This window comes from Crinia signifera, chromosome 1 (genome assembly GCF_055691185.1).
Source record: "Crinia signifera chromosome 1, ASM5569118v1, whole genome shotgun sequence".
NCBI classification, from domain to species: Eukaryota; Metazoa; Chordata; class Amphibia; order Anura; family Myobatrachidae; genus Crinia; species Crinia signifera.
The window spans coordinates 325,632,474-325,657,264 of NC_139217.1; the positions used below are offsets into that span (position 1 = coordinate 325,632,474).

Sequence of the window (24,791 nt, forward strand, 5' to 3'; positions counted from 1 at the left end):
TTTTGTTTGAATATTTCTTTGAATCTGGTGTAACGTCTCTAAAGCAGTGTCACGGTTGTCTTCCCTTGTTATGGTACCCCAAGGGACATGTCGAATGCTAAACTTGGCATTTTCTATTCATAGGTTTACAAATGTTCTAGTTTGATTTTAACCCTTTGAGTGCCAAGTGATTTGGTCAAAATAGGTGTGAATTGCCAACCAAACATTGGTACTTGTTTCCTAGCATGGTGCCCATCGGGTCCCATTGCATACCTTAACTTAAGGTATGCGATGGGACCCGACCAACCCGATTTCTGGCTTTTTTTTTTTTGGTTTCCCGACAAATGTAAAATCGGGTTCATCGCATGCCATTACATTGTAAGCATTGTATGTAATGTTAAATTCCTATGTAAAATCGGGTCCATTGACCCGATTTTACATAGGAACCAATGTTAAATGGCACCCCATACCCAATTTTTGATTGTATACCCACCCTGATGGGTAATTTATATGTCAAATGCCCCCCCCCCCCCCCCCCCCCCCCTCGTTAACGCCACCCCACGATGAACGTAAATCCGAAGCGTGGAGTTGAATTTATATAGTGTGGCGAGCCACCGAGGGACGCATAATACCTGTGAAGTAATGCACGGGACTCACACCGCTTCGGGATCGGTGGCTCGCCACACTATATAAAGTCAACTCCACGCCGCCGTGGATAGTGGGGGTATGAAAAGGTCGGAGGACACGTACCGCCGGCTCGCCACGCTTCGGGTTCACGTTGTTCGTGGTGTTAACAATGGGGGGGGGCATAGAATGAAAAATGGGGTCTGGGGGGCATTTAACATTGGGGCCAATGTAAAATCAGGTCTCAGGGACCATTTAACATTGGTTCCAATGTAAAAAATCGGGTCGGTTGGGTCAATCATGCGATTGGCCCGGTTTTTGCAACCCGATTGCATACAATTAAAATCGGCGGCGCTGGGCTAGGAAACAAGTACCCAAACATTTGCATTTATCATAATGACCTGTAATGGTTACCTTATAATATGAAACTTCTTAAACACCACTTTTTTTATTTGAATTTAACAAATTTAACTGGCATTTTTAGTGGTTATTTTAAACATTTCTCACAGATGTTGGTACTCAAAAGGTTAAACCTTTGCCACAACCTTCCATGCCTGAGGGCTGTTTCACCAGGCGGCAAAACCCCGCACTGCCAAAAGATGTGCCGTACACAGTAGTTAAAATGGACAGGATTGTCCATCCACACAGGACGGTCACTGCCCGGCCGTTGGATGTCACCACTGGAAAGGAAGGCTGCTGGGCTGTGGCCATCCCGACCATTGTAAACTTCTGTGCATGGCTTCTTGGCCGTGCAGGATTTTGCCGCCCGGCATCAGCCAGAGCGTGTGAAACCACCCTGAGGCTGCTGTGTGACTGAAGACAAGCCCGTGTTTACTATTTTAGGCTGTTTGATATGTAACAATCATAGGTAGAATTAAAAAAAGGCTGCTCCAGATCCTGTGACTTGTTGGAAGTGTATGAAGAGTCTAACGTTTATCCATTTTACAACATTTTTCTTTAACAGCCCAGAAGTGGTAGCTATTAAATCACTGTAAAATGGCACAGGCCTATCATTCAGAATACATGAGTGTAATTAGTGCTTTTGTCCGTGATCAGAAGACTGTTCATTCTGCTGAAGCTTGAAGTCTCTATAAATGTGGTGCAGCAATTTTATGTAAAGCAAAAATGTTTTCTATTGGTGCACATCAGGTTAAGTAATGTTATACCATGAAAAATGCACCACTGCTATGCTGCATCCAGTTATTTTATTGTCATTTATTTTTATATATTTAAATTCAACACCAGAGACAGTTTCTCTAGTTACAAAATAAATATTGAAAAAAGGTCAATGTCCATGGCAGTCACATGATCTCCTGAAAATGCCTTGGCACTATACAAACAGAATGCGGTCTTGTCCAGATGTCTTGCATTACCTCACCTAGCTAACTTCTGTAAAAGGTCCGTGAAGCTATGTGCACAGGTACACAGTACAGATACACTAACTGCCATAGCTTTCAGTGCATCAGGGGAAGGGTACAATGCAGCTGCCTCCTTTGTTGCCAGCACAACTTCCTTCAGTGCTTGGCAGAGAGATCCTCCTTCCCCTGCCAGTTTAGCTTGTAGTTGGCTACAGCTGAGCAGTCGACAAAGCGTGTCCCCAATGAACACCAGCTTATGTGCAGCAATCACCAACTGCTTTCCGTGCCCTACGAAAACACGTGGAGGTTGTGTGCTTGCACTGCCCAGGAAGGTGCCCACACAGGCTTGGAGGGTGCGGAGGTGTCCGTTGCTTTGAGATGCATAAAAATGTAGCAAATGCTGATCATCTTCTGAAGGCTCTGGGTAGATTTCAGCCTGAAAGAGAAAAAGTATTTAGAATACTAGCAACAGAACACCAATATATATGGTCTGTCAGCAAGTTAGCCAAGCCTATGTAAGCACTTTATATAGCATACATGATTAAAAAAAAAGTCATAAATGAGATTGGGGTACAGGTCCCTATTATACCTCAAATAAACCTGCCATGTCTATCATCCAGTGCAGTGTCTATTGTGCCAGGTGATAGCAATGTTGCGGGACCATGCATGGTTCTCGCCCGCTGTGTACACATAGCGTGATTCATAGACACATTCTAAGTGATTGTGACTAGTCAATATCGCTTTGCTGAATTGCCCCATGAGTGCATGGCTTAACAGTGTAGGTTTTAGTAAAATCCAGGCTACAACATAGATGATTAAGTAAAAATAACTGAGGTACTAATTAAGTTACCTGTGCTCAAGCATGGAAAAAAAATTAAAACTTGGACTACGAAGCTGGGCACACACAGAGGTGATGTCATCCCATCAGCTGGGTACACATCGCAACGGTCACTGTTCCATCCTTCATTAACATGCATGATGTTGCTAGGTTCGATGTGCAGCACATTAAACCTAGCACCACAAGATAGGGTGCACACACAGAGCGATTTGCTGTCTGGGCCAATCAGCATATAGCCCAGTGTGTACCCAGCTTAAATGGGCTTTGAGGGTGGAGGCTGGGAAAGCCTGCAATAAGTACTGATAAAAAGGAAAACTCATTGAGTTTCTTTCAGACAAATTACAAATGTTCAGAGTGCACTCTACATGTAGCACAGTACACATCAAGCCTATAAAGAATTTTTTTTTGCAAGTAGTAGGAAAAACAGTTCTTGCCTAGACCCCACAAGAAAAAAAATTGCACAGGGTGAGATCTAGGTAACATTGCTGCCAAAGTGGCGATTCTAGTCTTTTTTTATTTATTTATTTATTGCCAAGGCACACAGCCAGTACCCCATAAAGGGAAAATTACACCCCCATACACATTGGCATCCACAGTAAAAAAAATAAAAAAACCTACATTGCTCACTATTAAAAAAATATATATACAATAATATTGCTCCACAGCAAACCTTACTACTGGTAATGGCACACTGGTGAAAGCCTAAACTATTCTGTATTTGCTGCAGCTGCACAGCCAACACATTCTTGTGGTAACAAGTCAATGCTGTGGCACTGTACATCGTTATGGTTGAGAAGAGCCACCGTACTGTTGTAAGATGAAGGCAGCACTATCCTTTTTCAAGCTGCAGAGGGAGCCATAGTTCCAGCATGTCAAAGTAGGTGGGACCTATCCCAGGACCTAATTACAATTTGTAAGGAAATTGCACAGCCCCAGAGAACCATCTGTGCAATTCCATAGAAATAAAATGTACAGTAAGCATTGTGATGAGGAGGGAAGTTGCAAGTGACTAAGGAAGAAAGAAGAAAAAGGGCTGAAATATTTTGATTACAAATGGAACAGAAGACCGGGGGGGGCTAATTTGTTTTGCAATAATGCGATGGGATTGAAAGGCCTTTATGGGGAAAAGCCACATTACGGATATAGATATATATATATATATATATATAGCAGCACTATATAGAGAACTAATTCATTCCATGGGTTGAATTTTGGGTAACAAATGTATGAAGGCATAGGCAACTTCTACTATATATACATGCCCTACTAAAGAATATATCCATTATTGTGACATAGTAAACATGTAGCAGGCATATATGATGCACCAATGTTAATATTTGATGCATCTGTACTGTACTTGGCTTATAACCACAGACAAGAGGTTAGTTATATTTAAATGAAAAATGGGTAGCTTATTTATTTATTATTAAATGTACAATGTACTAGTTAAAAGTTCACCAAAATGATGGCTGCTCCTATCTCCATTCTCTGTCTTCACAGCTCCCCTTTGTCCATATCCAGATTGAAACAGATCATTTTAGTTTCATTTTCTATTAAGGGGTAATTTCATCCATCAAATGGCCTCTAGTGGTCACTGGTGGTAATTTACCTCAAAAAAGTTAGGCGGATGTAGTCTTTTTTATATATATATAGCCGTAGTTCACAAACTCTTTCTGTCTCCGTGACTTTTTCAAGGCACGCTGAGCACCTGGACCCACTTAAAAACAAACAAACAAAAAAAACAGCTCATGCTTTCTATCAAGGTGATGCACCAAGAGCCCAATTCAGACCAGCAGCAGATAAATGCCACCCTGCTGAGCTCATGGGCCCCTGTGCATGGCTGTGAACGTGTTTACAGCCATGCACACTGGGGGGTGGGGGAATAACCATCTAACAATTTTCTCCCTGCCTGCAAGCACCGAGTAACGCTGCAGGGGCACCTCTGCCCTCTCTGTACCCCGCGATGACCTCTGCCCACTTTGTACTCTGGAGAGAGCTCTGCTCTTTCTTTTCCCGAAATATACCTCTGCCCTCTCTGTGCCTAGCAGACCCCTCTGCACCCTGTACCAGTTAGACCCCTCTGCCCTCTCTGTATCTTGCAGACTTCTCTACCCCAGTACCATTAGACCCCTCTGCACCCTGTACCAGTCAGACCCATCTGCCCTCTCTGCAAACAGCTATCCCCAGCAACCCAGTGAGAGGGAAGAGGCTGCTCCCAGCATGAGTGGCTGGGGATGGTGATCTGGCAGACGTCCAGTGTTCAGTCCGGGCCTGGTGCAGTCACAGCGCAGAGGGGCTGAGGGCAGGCCCCAGCTTCCTGCAAGGAGTGAGCAGCCCCAGCCCGTAGCACAACCTCCTTCCCCAGAGAACACAGGTTGGTGAGCATAGCAAGTGAGTGCGTTTCCTTATCCCGCCTCCTCTCCGCCTGCCACAGGTTGACTCCGCTCCCCCACCCCTGCAGCACAATTCACTCCCTGCTTGCAATGCGTACAAGTGGCTTCTGGCTGCCTCTATGTGTGCACTGGCTGCAGCACCCCAGGGAGCTGCGGCACACAGTTTGGGAACCTCTGATATATAGTGATGTTGGTAGCAAGATAGGGGTGATAAGACAGCATGCAGTCCCACCCATCAGTCCCTGCATTACATAAATAAATCAAACACTAAGAGTAACAGTGTTCCACTGTGCTACAGAATATCATTATGAACAATTGCAACTACATAACGGCTTGGCACCCTCCTTGGCACGTCTGGTCTAGCTGCAGTGGCCTTTTCACAAATTCAGGCTTTATTTTTTTTTTTATCAAGTTAATACTTCATTGCTTAGTGATTATTAAAAGATCACTATTCTCATTCTTTCCAGCAAAGCATGATACAGTGTATGTTATCCATATAGTAATCCTTCTTTTATTAAAGCTGGCAGTTAGATCAGCATTTACTGTACAGTACCAGTACATTGTGGGGTTATGGGGGACTTCTGAACAGCATCATCGATGATATTTCTCATTAGATTCATTGCTGCAGGTTAGAGAATAAGGAATTCTTCAAATGTAAAAGTTAGATATTTTTTTATTATTTTGAAATAGAGTGTATATGAGCTTATACCTAAATCCAAATTGATGTCCACATCTTTCACAGTGAATTGAAAATGTCACACCATTCCACATCAGGCTTTCCTGATATAGGCACATTAAATAACCCTTATGCTAGGCATTCATGCTACAAATATCTGATATCACCCAGATAATTGCAGTGTATATGCTAGCAACCAATCAGATAATAACATTCGTTCACACATAGCGAATCACATGTTCCCACAATTCCCTATTTTCAAAGTGTAATGTCGGATGCATGGGACAGTGTATGCCCTGCCACGGCCAACCAATAGACCTTTCCCCATGTACATGGAATGGGCAATGTCCCCATCCCAGGTGCTAAGTGCTAATATCATGACCAATACACAGTATATGTCCCAGATATCTGCACTGACATAAAATGCTTGTTGGTCTAACATTGTATCTGCCTGTTCCCCAGCATTACTTTATGGGTCCAGTGGCGTAACTATAGCACCGCAGCCCCCGCGGTCGCGGGGGGGGCGCTGTGCATGTGGGGGCGCCGGGGGCCTGCGTTGCTATAGTTAGCACCCGTCCGCCGATCCACCGCCCGCCCATCCGCCGCCCGCAGCCTTACCTGTCTTCAGTTCTTCTGCTAGTGAGACGGACCACAATAAAATGTCCGCCCCATATAGCAGACAGTTCTCTGAAACTGTCTGCTGTATGGGGGCGGACATTTTGTGTTGGTCCGTCTCCATAGCAGAAGAATAAAGCCAGCAAGGGAGCCGGGACCAGCGGCAGCAAGACAGGTAAGGCTGGGGATGGGGGGGTGCTGCGGAGGGGGGGGGGGGGGGTGCTGCGGGGGGGGGGGGGGGGGAGGGGGCGCCCCCCCATTAATGGCGGGGGGCGCCCAATTCATAGTTACGCCCCTGTATGGGTCAGATTCTGACCCATAGGGTGCAATGTAATAGAGTGAGAGATTCAGAAAGTGAGAGATTTGGTAAGAAAGCTCCGGGATTTTTAAGCGGAAATCATTAACACTGGAAAACCAGTTTGATTTTGCAGTGTAAATGATTGCTGCTTAAAAAATCCGGAGCTTTCTTACCAAATCTCTCATCCTATTACATTTCACCCATAATGTCCACTTTCTAAGGCACAGCCATCTAGAATGTAGTATCTCCCCTTTCCCCAGAACATACAGACTTCTTTGTTAAATTTATTCAAGCATTTGGAAACATTTGGGCTCTGGTCTGTGTTGAGCTTTGGGACATATCACATTATGCTGCTGGAACTAGCCTTTGGAATATGGGTAGACTGTTGTCATAAAGGGATGCACATGGTCAGCAACAATAGGCTGTGGCATTGATTCAATGTGTAGTTGGTATTAAGGGGCCTAATTTGTGCCAAGAAACCATTCCACACACCATACCACTACCAACTAGTGTCACTAACACAAGTAGATGCAGTTATAATACTGGTGGTCGGAATGCCATCAGAACAGCGGCACGGGAACGGCAAAATGGATCAGAATGTTGACTGGAATCCTGGGACGGCATCCCAAATGCAGGTATGCAGGGGTGGGGCAGGATCAGCCACTATGAGGGGACTTAGTGTTACACATTAGGGTCAGCCTGCAGGGGGCTAAGGGGGGGGGGGGGGGGGTGTGGTTGTGTGTGTGTGTGTGTGGGGGGGGGGGGGGGTCGTAACCTGCTTACGCTCTGGCAGTATTCTCTGTATCGGGAAGCTGGGTAGATCTTTTGACCACCAGCCTCACCACTGCCAGGATATTGTATGTATCCCATCTGGATTAATGTTGTTTACACGGACCTTAACATCTGCATGTCATGGCATACACTGAGATTTATCAAATCAGGTGATCTTTTGCAGTCTTCAGCTGTCCAGCATTAGTAACATTGGTGTCTGGTCCTTAGCTGGACAGTAATGGAACCCATTGTAGTCTTCTGCTGTGCAAGTTTCAATGTGCTATGCTTGCAGAGATGCTCCTGTGCATAACACTGTTGTAATCATGGTTAATTTAAGTTACTATCACCTTCCTGACTGAACCAATTTTCACCAACCAAACTGTTGCTCATGTTCTTAAACATCATTCTCTATGATCTGTTTAGAGAGCTGCGTGTGTAATCCTCCTGACTGGCACTAACAATCATTCCATGGGCAAACTAACCTGCACTTGGAATCCAACTCCACTTAAAAATCTTTTGTTTAGCGGATTCCACACCTAGACATCTTGGGTGAAATTTAATGAGGTTTTTTAAAGCGGCAATCATTTGTACTTTAAAATCAAATTGGTTTCACAGTGTAAATGATTGCCGCTTTAAAAAAACTCTGGAGATTTGTTACCAAATCTCTCATCTTATTAAATTTCCCCTTGATATTTGCTAATCCATGTGTTCCAAATTTTTTGACTAGCTGAGAAATTAGCACTATAATTGAATAGGTCAAATCTATATTTGACTGAAAAGTGGCTAGTTGGAAAAAAAAAAAATAGGGCTTAACTGAATATACACCATAGAGTTTGACATAGAGTTGTGCATTTTATTTACCTAGAACAAAAAGATACCTTACTGTGATTACATTGTATCATAATTATTAACCAGTATTTTTCCATATGAAAACACAAGAAAATGCATCTAAAGGATACAAGTAACCCAAAAAATAAACCATCCTTTTGGGGTATAATAGCTTCTGTATGTGTTTGCTCTACCAATACATCTCTTTAAATGTTGAATGCTAAAAGGGCAACTCAAAAAGTAGGGTCATTTCTACCATGATAATCTGGGAAGCCCATGGACCCCATTATCCTACAGGAACTCACTGCAGCTAGATTAGCCTTTAACACGTTCCTCCAGAATAAGATAAAATTGGATAAGAATAAATGTAAACACAAATTTTACTTAAGGGGTGATAAACCTGGTTCCATGTTGGCTAGGGCTATTTGAGCACAAAGAGTCCAGTCCTATGAGCACTCGCTACACGATTATAGTACATACTTTCCCACAGATTGCTGCAGCCTTTCAAAAATTCTATACAGAATTATATAACTTGAAGAAAGATCAAGATTCTCATGTGCTTCCTCTGTTTCGGGAGGTGATTGTAGTGTACCTTTCCTATGTTGGCTTCCCAATGATAGCAGAGGAGGACAGGTCTTCAATCAACCAACCTTTTATTATAGAGGGGCGCTATTGGCTATGCTGACTGGAAAAAGTCCAGGCCCTGATGGGTTCCCTTTGTTATTATAAAACTTATTGTGATTCACTCCTACCTCTATTCCTAATGGCATGTAAAGCAGCCTCTGATAAAGTAGGTTTCTCTCCTCAAACGCTTGAAGCTCACGTTACGATAATCCTCAAAGAAGGTAAATATCCCTCCCAGTGTGCCAGCTATAGACCTATTTCTCTACTAAATAATGATGTAAAATTATATGCCAAATTATGGTCTAATCCATGGGTCCTCAAACTGCGGCCCTCCAGATGTGGTGAAACTACAAATCCCAGCATGCCTTACCACAGTTTTCCTATAAGGGAGTGTTAAAACTGTGGCAAGGCATGCTGGGAATTGTAGTTTCACAACATCTGGAGGGCCGCAGTTTGAGGACCCATGGTCTAATCACTTGGGTTCACTTCTCCCAGACCTGACACATGATGATCAAATCGGCTTCATCAAAGGTTGTGAAACTAAAGACAATGGGGGAAATTTACTAAAGGAAATTTGTAAAAAAAATAGGTGTATTTGTATCCAGAAATACACTTATTTTTGACATTTACTATCCCGAAAATACGGCAATTCGTAGTCGTATTGATGTGCTAGCAATGCGAATACACCTATTTTTTTTACAAAGTTCCTTTAGTAAATTCCCCCCAATACGTCTAAAATAAAATCGACCTTATCCACTACAATAAGGCAGGGAGAGAGCATGTGGTCTTCCTATCTACGGATGTAGAAAAGGGCTTCGATAGTATTGATTGGTTGTTCATGGAATGTCTTCTCAGCAGTAAGGGTCTGGGATCTCACCGTCTCCATTGCATACTTGCCTTGTATAGTTCCCCCTCTGCCAGAGTATGGATCAATGGGTCTTGATCCAATCCTTTTCAGATAAACAACGGTACATGCCAGGGCTGACCCCTTTCACCTGTTAATTTCGAGGGGCGGTGGTGAGCGGACGCGTATACCTGTGAAGTTATGCGCGTCCGCTTGCCACACTTCGGGCTCGGTGGCTCGCTGCTCTCGCCAAACTTTATAAAATCAACTCCACGCCGACGTGGATAGTGGGGGTATGAAAAGGTCGGAGGACGCGTACCGCTGCGCTCGCCACGCTTCGGGTTGGCGTTCATCGTGGGGTGGCGTTAACAATGGGGGGCCATTTCACCCATGAGGGGGGGTATGCAATTAAAATTAGGGTTTCGGGGGCTTTTTACATTGGGCCCAATGTAACATTGGGTCTCCGGGACCATTTTACATTGATTCCAATGTAAAAATCGTGTCGATCGCATCGCATGATGCTTGAGATAAAAATTGCTTATAATTAATTATATGAAATCAGTTGCCCTGGAATCTCTACTCCTGGAAATATTGTGGAAGGCCGTAGGGACTCCTTTCAATTCCTTTGGCATCCTTCCCATATCAACTATCTAGGGGTGTTATCTCCAAACATTAGTACTCTCTTCAAACTAAATTTTTTCCCTCTTATGGGCTGATGAGCGTTCTGAGCGAAGCTTCTTTGCTCAGAACGCTCGGTCTCTCTCAGCACACAGGGCCATATTCTGGTTCAGAGGCAAATTCCTTCTCAAATGGACAAAACCATGTGCACTGCAGGGGGGCAGATATAACATGTGCATATAATATTAGGTTTGGGTAGGGTGTTTTGTTTCTGTGCAGGGAAAATACTGGCTGCTTTATTTTTACACTGTAATATAGATCTCACTTGGAAGTAAAACCCCACCCAAATCTCATTCTCTCTGCACAAGTTACACCTGCCCCACATGGTTTTGTACATTTGAGAAGGAATTTGCCTCTGAGAGTGAACCAGAATAAGGCCCACAGTGCTGTGTGCCGAGTGAGGTGTCAGGGTCAGACATGAGCCAACATCTCAGTTGAGATCACGTCCCGACCGATTAATAAGCTGTGTCCAGGTTATTAATCACCGCCGGATTCAGACCGGCGGGGCCACGCATTTAAAGCACTATGTTCTACACATATACAGCAATTTACCTGCATTTTAAGGCATTTACTGAGAGATTTAGTAAAAATCGCTCAGAAAATGCCTGAATGTAGGGCTTATAATTGCAAGGTTGCAAGACCTTTTTGAGACTCTCTAGGTTTAGGCGGATTAATACATTTAAAATTAACATTCTGCCCAAGGTTTTGTATCTTCTGCAGACTCGGGATACGGTCACTAGGTCGACATGACGTTAGGTCAATAGGCCGACATGGGGATTTTCATGTTGTTGTTTTTTTAGCCGACAGATGGTATTTCATGCCCTACCATCCAACAGGGTGTGGTTGGAGAATAAAATAGTGTGCCGAGTGTAGCGAGGCACCGTGCCCAAAGCATGGTGAGTGCAGCTACGTTACGGTGACCATGTCAACTGTGTAAACATCTGGGTGAATTTTTTTTTTTTTTTAAACTCCATGTGGACCTAATGACTGTCCAGCCGATGATCCATACCCCTTTTGTTATCTTATTTTAAGACGATACAAGGCTTGATAAGACATTTTGTTTGGGGGAACTAGTAGAGCTAGTCTCTCTCAGAATATTTTGATCCAGAGTCATGCTAGGAGGCTTTCAGCTTCCGCATTTCTTAAGTTACTATCATGCTGTACAGATGGCTAGAATAGTTGAGATTTCCAGAATTCCTGCCACTAAACAATGGAGGCATATTTTAAATCACGGCTCTAAACTCTCCTTCTCGATTCTCCCTTGGGTCAGTACATGACTCCACGTTTTCCATCCTACTTTAGGACCGAATATAAAAATGTCAGAAACTTAAAACAATTTTGCTTCCTAATCCCCTCTTTGGTAATTCTGACTTTCCCCCAGGCCTCTCAAACCTTCCCTGACGAGCTGGTCCTCCGCCGGTGTCTCTCGTATATAATCACTTATGGCCCCCACAAGGTAGACTTGTCATGTCGGACGTAATTTCTTTTGAGCTCCCCGGGAGGGCTCACATACAATTTGGCACTTGATGTGCCATTTTGTACATGCAATAAAATCGCATTCGAATTATTGCATGTAAAGACTCCTGGGAGCTGCAGCAGCAGCAAGGGCCAGACCTGTCAAAGTTTTTTTTTTTGTCAAAACCTGACAGTTTTTTCTGTATTTTTTTAATTTTATTATTATTATCCTGCCTAGCCTGCTGCCATCCACCCCATCAGACAGACCTGCTAACACTAAATTATGTTTGGAGACATTATCTACCGATTTTCCCTCTTATGTTAAAGTTTAGCAAAAATAACTTGAATACTACGCAGGATGACAAGTGGCCCAAAATATTTTAATATGCCGGCTCATCTTCAATTCAAGTTTTCGATACTCCATATAAGATCTTATCTAGATGGTATAGATCGCCAGTACATGTACATCTGATTTTCCCGAATATCTCTGGATAGAGCTGGAGATGTAACCAGGCTCGGGATTCCCCACTGCATATCTGGTGGCTTTTCCCAGAACTGTCTGATACCCCTTAATGAATGCCAGAGCAAACAGATCATGCTTTTGGTGATCCTCAACCTGTCCCCCTATCTCCCGGTGGTTCTAGAGGGTGAACCGCTACATAGCTATGGATAAGTTACCTCATCATCTAAAAATTACCCTTTTCTGTTTTTACTGACACATGGTATTCATGGTTGAAATGTAAAGAATCTGTAGAGTGCTACATATTTGACTGCGCCCTCCCCTACAGTTGTTGAATGCTGAAAGACACTGACATTCTCTTGTTTTTGCTCTTCTTTCTCTCATCTCGTTCTCTCTATATGCCTTTTTGTTTAGGTATGCATGCAGGACTAAATGTTTTTGCAATTTATTGAAATTTTTCAATAAATACAGTACTTTGAGAGTTCATTTTTGACATGAGAGGATATTGCTGTTATGTACTATTGTCGTCCCTTTGTTGATGTTTATGTTAGATTTTATACATGATATTTATATATAAATTATATACCAGACGCCTGTTTTTGCAGCCACACATGCAGGTTAACGCTGACATGCAAACGCCCCCCCGCCACATGAATCCATGTGCAGGGATGTGAATGGATGTGTGGGTTTTTGTGGGCACGCTCATGAAATGCTGGGGTCCACCCAGGAACGGCCCCTGCCTGTCACTCAGACTGTGAGCACCTCGGCAAAGGGAAAGAAAAACTTAATTGAAGGCGCGCGCAGCTGGGGCTTGCACATGTGCATGGGGACAATGCGCATGCTCAGACCGAAACAATCGTTCTGAATTCAGACCTGTGCAAACATTAGGCACCTAAATTCAATGCCAATATGCACAACTCTAACAAGAGATCCTGGGTCGGATTCAATTAAATCCAAATTTGGCAGCCATACACTGGCCGACTGCTGAATTTTTTTTTTAAAGGGGTAATCATTTACTGTGCAAAATTATTGAAAATCACAAAAAACATCCTGCACGGCATTTAAACTTGGACTTCAGGATTGGCTCCCAACTAAATTAACCCTAGAATCTCTGTATGTGCATGTACATGTGGTAGGGAACAAACTGTAAGCTCCATTGGGGCAGGGACTGATGAGAATGTTCAAATATTCTGTGTAAAGTGCTGCGGAATAAGAAACTAAACTAAATAAAATTATATTTAGCACCCCATGTTTTCCATATTGCTAATTAAGAGCACAGGTATTTAGGAGCTGGTTCAACATTCATGTGATATTATGTGATCATCTTATGGATAAAAAGAACCATCAATGTATCCAGAATACAAATAAGTGGTAACAACCTTGGAGTCTCTCACCTTTCTCTCTTCTGAATGGCACTGTTCGATGTCTGCCTGACGGTCTTTGGATTTTGATGGTGCATGAGCAATGACAGTACCCTAGTGTAAAAATTTTAAACATTTTAAAAAGTCCAGTATATGACATGGCCATTCTACAGAGTAGGAGTAAAGGTGCCCATACACGTACCGATTACCCGGTACTTTTTGTGCTAAAATAGCATCATTGTGCATGCAATGCGATGCTATTTTAGCACAAAACGTACCGGGTAATTGGTACCTTAAGCCTTTTTCTCCAACAAAGAAATTGGTGAAATAACGGCTTCAATATGCTAATGAAGCATAAGGCACTAGACATGCAGGGATTAAATGCAGAGAATAACTCCCTAATGGGTCTCTCACCTGTAGATGAACATAGTGATTGTCTCTGCATTGAATCCTCTCATATTCACAGTGAACATCCTCCTCAGGTTCGCCAGAGGATTGATGCATGATGGGTGGTGGTGGCAGTGGTCGGTCCTGAATGCTACCCTTGCGGTGGGAAGCAGGGGAGGCGGTTGGTATTGCAGGAAGTGGACGACGTGAAAGGCTTTCACTGGAACAAAGTCGTGGTCGTGGGAAAAGAAGGCTAGCATTGGTATTTACCAGTGCTACAATATACCCACTCTGCTCTTGAATTAAATTTACCAATGACATTGCAGTACTTTCCTCCTGTAGTGCCTGCAAAGCATGCTCAAGTTGTTCTAGGTGTCCCGAGAGTTCCCGATGCAGTGAGGGATCTGAGGCTTGGCAAGAGTAAAGCAGAACAACCTGTGCCAAGCCCACAAAGTCCTTCAGGGCTTCCACCCCCTGAGCTGTTCTTTGATTTTCTAAGCATCCTCTTTTTGCACCTTCCTCTAACCCATCCTTCATAAGTAATATGGTCCTTTGCAGTTCCTGGTACAACATTCTTAATGCTTCCATAGTACAAAGGCCATCATTACGAGGATCCCTAGAGAGAAGAGATGGCAGACTGGACTCCCGACTTCCGCCAGAATCTGCCGATCGAGCACTGCCAGTACTGGATATTGAAAGACGATGAGTCAGAGGCGGTTCAAGAGTTTCCGGTACAGGACCACAACTAAGAATATCTTCAGGCGCTTCATACAGATTTTGAAGACCTGACACCCGTTTTAAGTTAGAAGGCATGGAATAAATCCCCTCATCTTCCTCAGCCTCCTCTACCGCCACATTATGGAATGTTGGAGGCACATCGTATATGTCTTCTGCAATCACCTCAGGTGGGGGCACAGAAACATTTTTCACTCGCAACACTGGACTGTCATATGTATCAGATACAGACTGTGAATCCCTTAGCAATGCTGATGGCATGTCATACACCTGAAGGACATGGAGAGAGGGATTTAAAATAAAATACAGTTTAGGTACTTATGTAGTATCTGGGCTGCCGATTTCTAAATCGGGTCGGATCGGGAGATCGCATCGCATCGCATGCGACCATGCGATTCGATGCGATGCGATGACCCGATTTTTCCATAGGAATCAATGTTAAAATGGACTGAGTCCATTTTAACATGGAATTCAATGGGAAAAATGGGTCCTTTTCATACCCCTACTATCCAAGTGGGCATGGAGTTGGATATAAACCTGTGGCGAGCGTAGCGAGCCACCGAGCCCGAAGCGTGGCGAGCGAAGCGAGCCCCGCGAGGGGACGAATACCGTCCCCTCGCGGGGCTCGCTTCGCTCGCCACGCTTCGGGCTCGGTGGCTCGCTACGCTCGCCACAGGTTTATATCCAACTCCATGCCCACTTGGATAGTAGGGGTATGAAAAGGACCCATTTTTCCATAGGAATCATTTTAACATTGATTCCTATGGAAAAATCGGGTCATCGCATCCGATATCGGATGCGATGCGATGCGATGCGATATCGCATCGCATCGCATCTGATTGTATGCCTTAACTTAAGGCATACAATCAAAAAATCGGCAGCCCAGATACTACATAAGTACCACAGTTTATATCACACTAAATAAAAACGTGTTATGAAACTAGCAAAAAATACTTTGTCATAAAAATCTGGTAACAATCACTTTACTAGTTATTAATTTATACCTGAAATATTCAAGTGACCTCACCTCCTGTGGGCAGGGCGTAGACATTTCAATTTGACGTGGGGAGTTGTAGATATCATCATGAGATGTGGTAGGTGGTGAGATGCAGAGGCGTGCAATAGATGGTACCTGATATACCTACAAAGAAGGCAAACATGTTTTTTCAAAACATTACTAGCTATGTAAACCGACTGACATCTCACGGTCTGTATCTCACCTCAGCGCATGAGTGAATTGTTGGTGTATCCCTAACATTTTCTAGCTTTTCTTCTAGGTTTTGTGACTTTGTGGTCGATACGACAGCCCCAAGGAGACGTGGTGCCTGGTATTCACTTTCCTGCGAGTCAGTCTCTGGTAGAAGTTGCAATCGATTTCCAGGTGCAATTCCTTGTTTTCCCTTAAGAGAACAACGCCACCATCCACCGAGGGAAGGAGCATCCCGTTCCAGGACCAACATTACGTCACCTTTCCGAAAGCTAAGCTCTTCAGGGCTCTCTGCAGCATTATCATACAAAGCTTGTGCCAGCTGCGCCTGGAGGGAAAATAAAAATAAAGCATGTTCAGACAGAAGAGCCACAACCAGGAAAACTGCTGCTTAGGTGCTCACTGAATGACAGATCTGCATTCTGTACAATCACAAAACAATGGAGACAGGAGTTCACAGGCAAACCAATGGGGCCTACACACAGTGCGACACTGCCCAGCGATCTGAGCAATGTAGATCACTCAGCACACAGTGCTGCAGCACTATGTGCTATGCGATCTGTCAGGGCCTTTGTTCTCTGGGGAGAATACTGGCCCTGACCAGCGATCTCACTAGATTTAGCCTGCATGAACAATATTAAATTGCCAGCTAATAGTGACGTGCAGGGCCAGGACTCGCTATGGCTCCTACACATGGAGCGATGCAGTGCCATTTTCTAAGTGTTCTAGTCAGATCGCTCAGAAAATGCCTTGAAAAATCGCCCCTTGTGTAGGCCCCACAAGACAGTCACAATCAACATCAACTGTAGGGAATGCTCAGTGCACTGTGAGCTGCTGGCCATGCCCCTGGTCCCTCTCCTGTGAATAGGCACTGTGCACAATCACCGAGCATCTATTCACTACTACTGCACCATGAATCGGTACAGATATTAGATGTGCATCCTCATTGTGGGGGAACGCTGCTGCACATGTGAACTGAGGTTCCTGGGTGGCATAATGTGAACTGGGGCACAACAGCATGTTTAACACATCTATATGGTGTTTGGAATATTTACACATTATACTTTTTAATGACATCAATGTTATTAATAATTTTATTAGTAGGGGACCCCACAAACTTCAGTCCAGCCCAGTACACACAAGCTTCATCTGTCGAGTACACTGGTAAAATACTATAGTTGTATACGGACTGCTGGTTTTTATATGAATAGGACCATGCTGGAAATTAAATCTTTATAAAATTGTTCACGGATTGCACCCATGCATACTCTGTTGTATTAGGAGGACTAGTTACCAGCCAATCAGAATGACAGCACAACATAACAGTAATGTCAGCGGCAGTGCGCATCTGAATAATATAATACTTCAACTAGTGTTCATTCTAGCACCCGCTATCTTTGAAAACTCATGCAGTTCCTCTTCCCTGCCTGGGGTGTCGCTGTCTGATGTAGTGCTTCTAGCACAGTGTGGTCTGTATATCAGCACTGACATGCAAACCAGACCTGTGCTAGAAACACCACAGCAGACAGCAACACTCCAGACGAGGAAGAGGAACTGCGTGGGTTTTCAAAGATAGCGGGTGCTAGAATGAACACTACTTCAACTGCTCCAGCGGGTACCATCTAGTGGCTGCGGGCATGCACAACACTTGAATTCTACCAGAGGTGAGGAGGAGCATTAGCCTATTATTATTATTATATAGGATTTACAACCTTTTAGTCAAGATACAGCTATAAATACAGAGGCACATTGCTGTAGAAACCATCAGATCGTAGTTAAAAACTAAACATTTAAAAAAATAAAAAAATACTACAATAGTGACTGGGTGACAGCAAGTTCATTGATTTGCCAAACATGAGTTGCAGATTTGTCAGGATCTTGGCACTTCAGTTACAGACACAACAGTCGGCGACTGGCAGAGCTTTAATGTTTAGTGTAAATTCATCTAGGAAACACCATAAGGCAAACTGAGTACCGGGCTGGGTGAGGTTCAAATATTATATTTTATTATTAGCGTCAAGCCAAAATGTAATCAAAGTAAGGAGATGGCGGCTTACTTAATCCAGAACGAAATAAGAGAAATAGGAAATTCCCTCCCAAAAATTGTAGAAACCGAAATTATGGGAACTGCTCTGAATAGGGAGCCATAGGAAAGGACTCACCCGAATGCTTATTAATACAACAGAAATCTGGGAAACTCATACAGTGCAGACACAACAGATACTTCAACATACAGATATGCAATGTGAAACAGACCTTCAGTCCATAAATAGTAATAGCAACTCTATAATACACAAAGCTATGCATGCTAGCCCAGGGGCAGACAGCCGTGCACTGCATAACGGAGGCTTGCTGCTATTCCTACACAGAGGCAGCTGTCATTTACTGGTTTCTGAAGGTTAATGCTATCAGTATTTCAGAAGATCACCTTCCCCTCACCCTGCCATGTCTCTCGCCCATTATGCTGTATACGTCTGTCTCTTTAAGAGAACAGAACATGTGGCGGTGACATCATCTCTGATACAGAATAAAGAGAAAAAAGGGAGCACTGCGTCCAAGTCATTGCCCAGTATAAACCGGTTCAAGAACTGCTCAAAGACATCACTCACACAGAAAGAAAATTAGATAAACAGCAGATCTAATTGTTTCATTCTCCTCATGTGTCATCATCCTGAGTTTGTAGCGGCTGCACTAACTCTGCACACAATACAGGGACTATGCACCATCCCCCCAGCATCAACACCTCTGCTAGTGTACGATCTCACAGCAGCACCATGAGAAATGGTGGACGTCTGATTGCTGAGCAATAATGTGCAGCCAAATTAGACACAGAGTAGTAATGCCATGGGCGGCAACAACACAACAACCACCACCACCAGGTTCTGTCCAAGCATTTTTATTTTTTACACACAATTTAAAAAGGGGAAAATAACTGCAATGTAACATATATATGCAGAAAAAGTAATTACTCAGATGAATAAGCATGATCATTTTGGTACATATAAAACCTTACATCAGGCATTGCTCTAAAGGACCCCCTTTATTGAGCCACAGCATATTTCACATTACTTCCTCTTTTACATCTGAATCCTCCTTTTCCCTCCCAAGATCCCCCTACTCTAAAAGTCGGAAGCACAAATTGGTTTATATAAAACGGATGCCACTGTATCATACCCCGACTCTCTATAGACTACATTATAACGTTCCCTACATGCAATAGAGAAAACCATAATTACTCTAGGGTTGAATAATGCAACATCATCCAAGAATAGGCTGGGTGGATGCACTTAGTACAAGTGAGATCCATCCCATGCCAGAGACAGAAGTTAGACGCAACAAATTGTGCAGCTTCAGCCTTTCCTGCTGACCCGCTCTGTAATATAAATCAGATGGACAATGATTCATTATCAGACACGTAGAACACTTCACTCGGATAATGGGCCACAAAAAAAAAAAAACAACACCCCCCATCCCCACAAAAAAATCCCATCAGCCCTGCTGGGAGCAATGGTGCTGGAATGTGGCTGGGAGCAGTGCAGTGAGGCTAGGACTGCAGCGGTGTGGCCACATCACGCTGTGCAGAGCCACACAGCTGGGGGCAGGAGCAGCCAGGCAGCATCTGAGCACCTGGCAATAGACTGACTATGGGTAGAGACTCTGATTTTGGGATTCACATCCCATCAATTTAAGGGCCAAATTCTGGGATGCCGCCAATCCCAGGATGGGATATGGAACCATAACGGGATCATCCATTTGGCAATTTAAGAAGATGCCTGGAGTGCAGAGGCCTTTGAGGTACTATTAATGCTTTAACCTTAATGCTACTAGAACAATGTAGCATGGTGCAAAGATGGGCAGCCAGAGTTTTGACAGTAAAAAAGTATTCGTATAATAAAAATGTTTTTTTTAGAATTTATTAATTTCTTCTTTGTACTGTCAAAATTTTAAAGCCAAAACTCATATTTGCCGCACTCCACTGCAAATACAGGAAGATATGAGGGATGAGGCAGCAATGAGCAAAGCTTCCTCTAATGGTCATACACTGCCGGGCTTGAGCGAGGCTGTGAAGCAGCAAATAACACTGAGGTAGAAAGGACCAGGAGAGGCTGCAGACAAAGTTGCCTCACTATGGAGGTTGGTATATCAGCTAATGAGCTGGGGGGAGACGTCGCCTCTAGTCCTCACTGATGGCTGATTCAGTCTGAGGGCTGGGCACAATCCCAGTCTCCTCCCATCAAATTAGAGATATGAGGAGACAAGTGGTTTACTGCTACATGACATCACTGGTATGTTGCCCATGGGGTCTTCAAACAGTATGGTCAGGATATGGGAAAAAAACTAAAGATACGCCTTAAAAAAAAAAAAACCACTAGCTTTTTTTTTGGAAACTCCATGTATAGAACATTGTGGTAGGAATTGAAACCATGGTCATATTTTCTGAAAGCCAGCAATGCTAATTATGATGCCATCATGTAGCCACACTATCATTCACCACTGTTATGCTTGCTACACACTGGCCAATAGATTGGATGTTCAATTGAATAGCGGATATATCACTAGTCCGTTGGCCAGTGTATACCAGCAATATGTCTGAATATAGCTAAAGCTATATTGGTGCACCGTGCTGAGTTTATGGGCGATCCGCTTACCGCCCATACACCCGCTGCACAGACTGGCAGTGATGAGCAAAGCACAGTTGAGCCGTTAGTCACAACTAACCACGCAGTGTGTAAGCAGAACACACTGTCCGATCCATCTGCAGATCATTTACTATATATCTTTAGATCTGTCCTGAGCCATCCACATAGTTTTCATTCTAAGAAACCAAATCACTCTCCTACACCAGCTGCATCAGGACATAGGATACTGTAAGATACCCTTGTAATAGCTAAAATATATAATAAACTCTGTGTGTGTGTGTGTGTGTGTGTGTGTGTGTGTGTGTGTGTGTGTGTGTGTGTGTGTGTGTGTGTGTGTGTGTGGTATTTTATACAAATAGGAAGAGGGAAAACAGTTTCCTTGAATAATAAAAAGGGTATTCATCAAAACTTGGAGAGACCACTCAACTCATAACATTTTTTTAAAACAACCTGTATAATACAATGCAAAGGCTGTTTGGCTAATACTTTATCTCTCTCTTCAAGCTTTGACAAATACCCCTGAATATTTTTTTTTCCTTTTACAAATTGAGATCAAATGAATTTTACCAGCAAACTGTATATACAGGTTTAAGCTATTTACGGGTGTCTCCCAGATTCCAGGAGGTGAATTTATAATCTAGTTTACATAAAACTTTATTCAGATAATTATTTCTCTCTCTCTATACAGTTGCCAGGTACATTTTTATTTTTCAAGAAATTGAGTTTGCTTAGTTAATAAAATCTATCTCTTCCTGATCACTGGCAAAGATAGAAAAACCTTTTGCAAATGTATTTCATTTTTTTTAAATTAAATAATTAATATCTTGAATTCTACTATATTCATTCTTACAAGTTCTAGTTTGCCAATGACTAAAACTGGAAATGTCCCAGGACAAATTGGAGCTATAGAGCTTGCTGCCTAGTTTACTGTAAACCCAACCTTTTACTATGGCATTTATTATTACCAGACTGACTCTGTCCCACCATTACTGACATGCTACGAATTCCTGCTACCATGACATTGAGCTAAAATTACTTTCACACATTAGTGACCAGACACATCAAGTCCTAAGAACGCCCTCTGGATATCCAGATTATACAATGCAGACTCCGGAATTTAAAGCACATATTCTTGACCATTGGAATAGCAGGACCAGGGGGATGTCACACAGGTGCTTTGAAAGTATTGTCTAATTATTCAGATTTGAAAGTTAGTAGTTTCTATGATGGAATAGGAGAATGACGTCTCATGGCTAGACAAAAGTGGGTGAAGGGGTGTCCTTAACTACCTGCGGCAGTGCGCATCATTGACAATTTAGTGTGAACACACTAGAGGATATGCATGATAACATCATTAACGATATGGTTATCGTGCACAAAAAATATTGCAGTGTGTATAGTGTTATCGTGCACAAAAAATATTGCATAGTGTGTATAGTGTTATCGTGCACAAAAAATATTGCATAGTGTGTACGCACCTTATGCCTCTCCAGCCATGTTTAGAGCACGCACATGAGTGTCAAAAGAGTTCAGTAAAAATGCTGGAATACTGACATCCATTATAACTGTACAGAACCCACTGCGCAGGTCAGACAATGTGAGCGATAAATGTGCTGCGCTTTCCCTATTACAAATGAATAAACAAGCAATCCTGGAGCTGGAGAAGCTCCAATTTGCCACTACCCTGAGCAGGAAAGTTTCTCATCAACAGTAAACATAGTTCCTGATCAGTCTCAGCTGAAGAACCACTTGGCAGGAGGTCAATATATATATTTGCACCCACCCTGCAAAATACATTCTCTATAAGAACACAGATACTAGACTCATCTAGAGGATATATTTATATTCTCTTGGGCGGGATGCACTAAAGAGAAAATGCAGTAAAAACCTAGTTATAGGGGTTTTTAACCACATTGTCATATGCACTACAGCACGCAAGCCGGGGTCATGCTTCGGGGGGTATCGCCATAAAAAGATGGCGATACCCTATAGAAGCCTATGGGCTTCTCACCGCAGCACTGTTTGAGGGATACGTCACGGATCCCTCCCAGCTTGCCACCTACTGCATAGGACAACTCTTACCGCAAAAGCTGTCCTTTGCGTTAATAATCGCATACGTTAGTGAATATGCAATTAATGTGGATGTGGTAGCCGGCGAATGCCTGCAAAGTGGGACAGCAGATGTTAGAGCATCCCGCCCTAAGGCACTAGAGGTCCATCTGTACTGTATCTAATAGTCACCTCACTGGTACATTCTAATTGGCAAGGACCAGCAACACAGTCTGTGTTGTGTATCGTACTACTACATACTCATTAAAGGAGTTCCATTATATTTCCATAGTTGTCCCTTCAATCCAGTGCTGAACTTTTATTCTAATGCCAGCTTTACCATTCAGTCCTCCAAATAGAAGTATTCTAGTTAATGCCAAGACAAAAATAGATTAAAACTGTACATGCGATTTTCTTAAAGACCGTACACCCCAGTAATGCCATGTAGACTGGCACAGAGACACAGACAAGTGGGTGAGAAAGGAAGTATTTAACCAGAATCTGTTTATTCACTGCATAGTATCAGTGTCACAGAAGTGCAAAGCTCATTATCTGCTGCTACAAGATCAGTCACCACTACACATTCCCTTATACAATATACAATGCAGAGTAATCAATTTTGGGAACATTAACTCCTTATTTACAGATCTTGAAGCCAAGTACTTGGTAATTCAGAAAATGCAATCCTAAAACCACAGATAGTTGGATATGTGATTTAGATCATACTTGGCACACTTACTGTACATATTCTTAAAATGCATGGCTCCAAACTTTGGGATACATTTTCTTTCCCACAAGTAATCCAAGACAATGTGTGAAATGTAATAGGGTGAGAGAATCAGAAAGTGAGAGATTTGGGAAGAAATCTCCAGTATTTATAAGCGGTAATCAGTTACACTGCAAAACTAGTTGATTTTGCAGTGTAAATTGATTGCTGCCTTAAAAAACAACAACTGGAGATTTCTTACCATATCTCTCACCCTATTACATTTCACCCAAAATATCAGCTAATTCAACAGGCATGGTAGTGCTAAATGCAATACTACACATAGAACAGCAATCATTAGGTTTGGAACATGGCAATAACAATAATGAAATGTCTAATAGAGCCATAGTTGCAGAAGAGAAACTGTGGGCACCCAATACACCCATTAATATTACATTCATTAGGAGGTCACCTTATGTGACTTTCCCAGTTGCCTTACAGTAGACCCCCACCCAAAGCACTGAGATACACATAAACACAACAATAGCGAGGAAATAAACACAACAAATAGTTGCAATACTGTGACGATTCCCAGACACTAAAAAGTCCCAATGTATATTCAGCACAAAACACTTACTGGCATTGCGTCGTCTGTGCCAGTCACTCACAGGCCATTGAGTAGGGAGTTTATCTAACACAGCAAAAGTGGCCTCACACAACCTGGAACCTAGAACACAAGGAAATAAAAACAGGGACAATAGGAGTAAGTGGAAGGAACACAGGTAGGTTTGTGCACAGGTAGAGGAAGCATATACACACAGTTAAGGAATGGGACAGGAACAGAAGCTATGGCACCTGAGATAGTGATCTCAATAACACAGAGGTTGTACTAATACACTATGAGGAAGTGCAGCCAGGTACATAGGACATGGGGTGAGGCATGAGGCAGACACCTCAGGACCCAGTGTAAGAAGCACACATGAGACAAGAGGATCCTGGAAAATGGACAGATGCAGAGAAGGAGGTACAGCTAGATGAAGCAGCAGAGGTACAAAGGTGCAGGGGGGGGGGGGTCTCACCTCAAAAGTGAGAGTTCACAAGTCCTGTAGCACGTAAATGCCTCTCTTGTCCTCCAGCCCAGCGCTGGGGAGAATAGGGAGGATAGCAGGGGGAGGGAGGGAGGCAGCACAAAGGTGGGGGAGAGTGGGTGGAGGAGGAGAGAGTGAGGGGAGGCGGGTCAGTGGGGGAGGAGAGACGGCGGCCAG

General features: G+C 43.2%; 1 protein-coding gene across 3 annotated transcripts; it reads right to left on the bottom strand.

Annotated features, from left to right (window-relative positions):
* Nucleotides 1-1,046: 1,046 nt before the first annotated feature.
* EFS (embryonal Fyn-associated substrate) lies at nt 1,047-24,790 on the bottom strand. Of its 3 annotated transcripts, none has more exons than XM_083188487.1 (7): nt 24,382-24,525; nt 24,164-24,253; nt 16,145-16,459; nt 15,952-16,065; nt 14,217-15,194; nt 13,821-13,916; nt 1,047-2,397 (listed from the first exon to the last, which is right to left on the bottom strand). In XM_083188487.1, the coding sequence occupies exons 2-7, from the start codon at nt 24,167-24,169 to the stop codon at nt 1,978-1,980; spliced, it is 1,929 nt and encodes a 642-aa protein (XP_083044613.1). In that variant the 5' UTR covers nt 24,170-24,253; nt 24,382-24,525; the 3' UTR covers nt 1,047-1,977. The 3 variants fall into 3 exon arrangements, with proteins under 3 accessions (XP_083044613.1, XP_083044605.1, XP_083044621.1); XM_083188479.1 differs by lacking the exon at nt 24,382-24,525 and adding an exon at nt 24,606-24,790 and having other exon boundaries at nt 1,048-2,397; XM_083188495.1 differs by lacking the exon at nt 24,382-24,525 and adding an exon at nt 24,606-24,786 and having other exon boundaries at nt 1,051-2,397; nt 13,836-13,916.
* Between the last annotated feature and the right edge of the window lies 1 nt (nt 24,791).

What these genes read in the sequence shown, in the direction of transcription:
- EFS (XM_083188487.1), bottom strand. An exon ending in CTACGCCCTGCCCACAGGAG is followed by an intron (nt 15,195 to 15,951) that starts GTGAGGTCACTT and finishes CATGTCCTTCAG; the next exon opens with GTGTATGACATGCCATCAGC. An exon ending in GAAAGGTGAGAGACTCCAAG is followed by an intron (nt 2,398 to 13,820) that starts GTTGTTACCACT and finishes TTTCTCTTTCAG; the next exon opens with GCTGAAATCTACCCAGAGCC.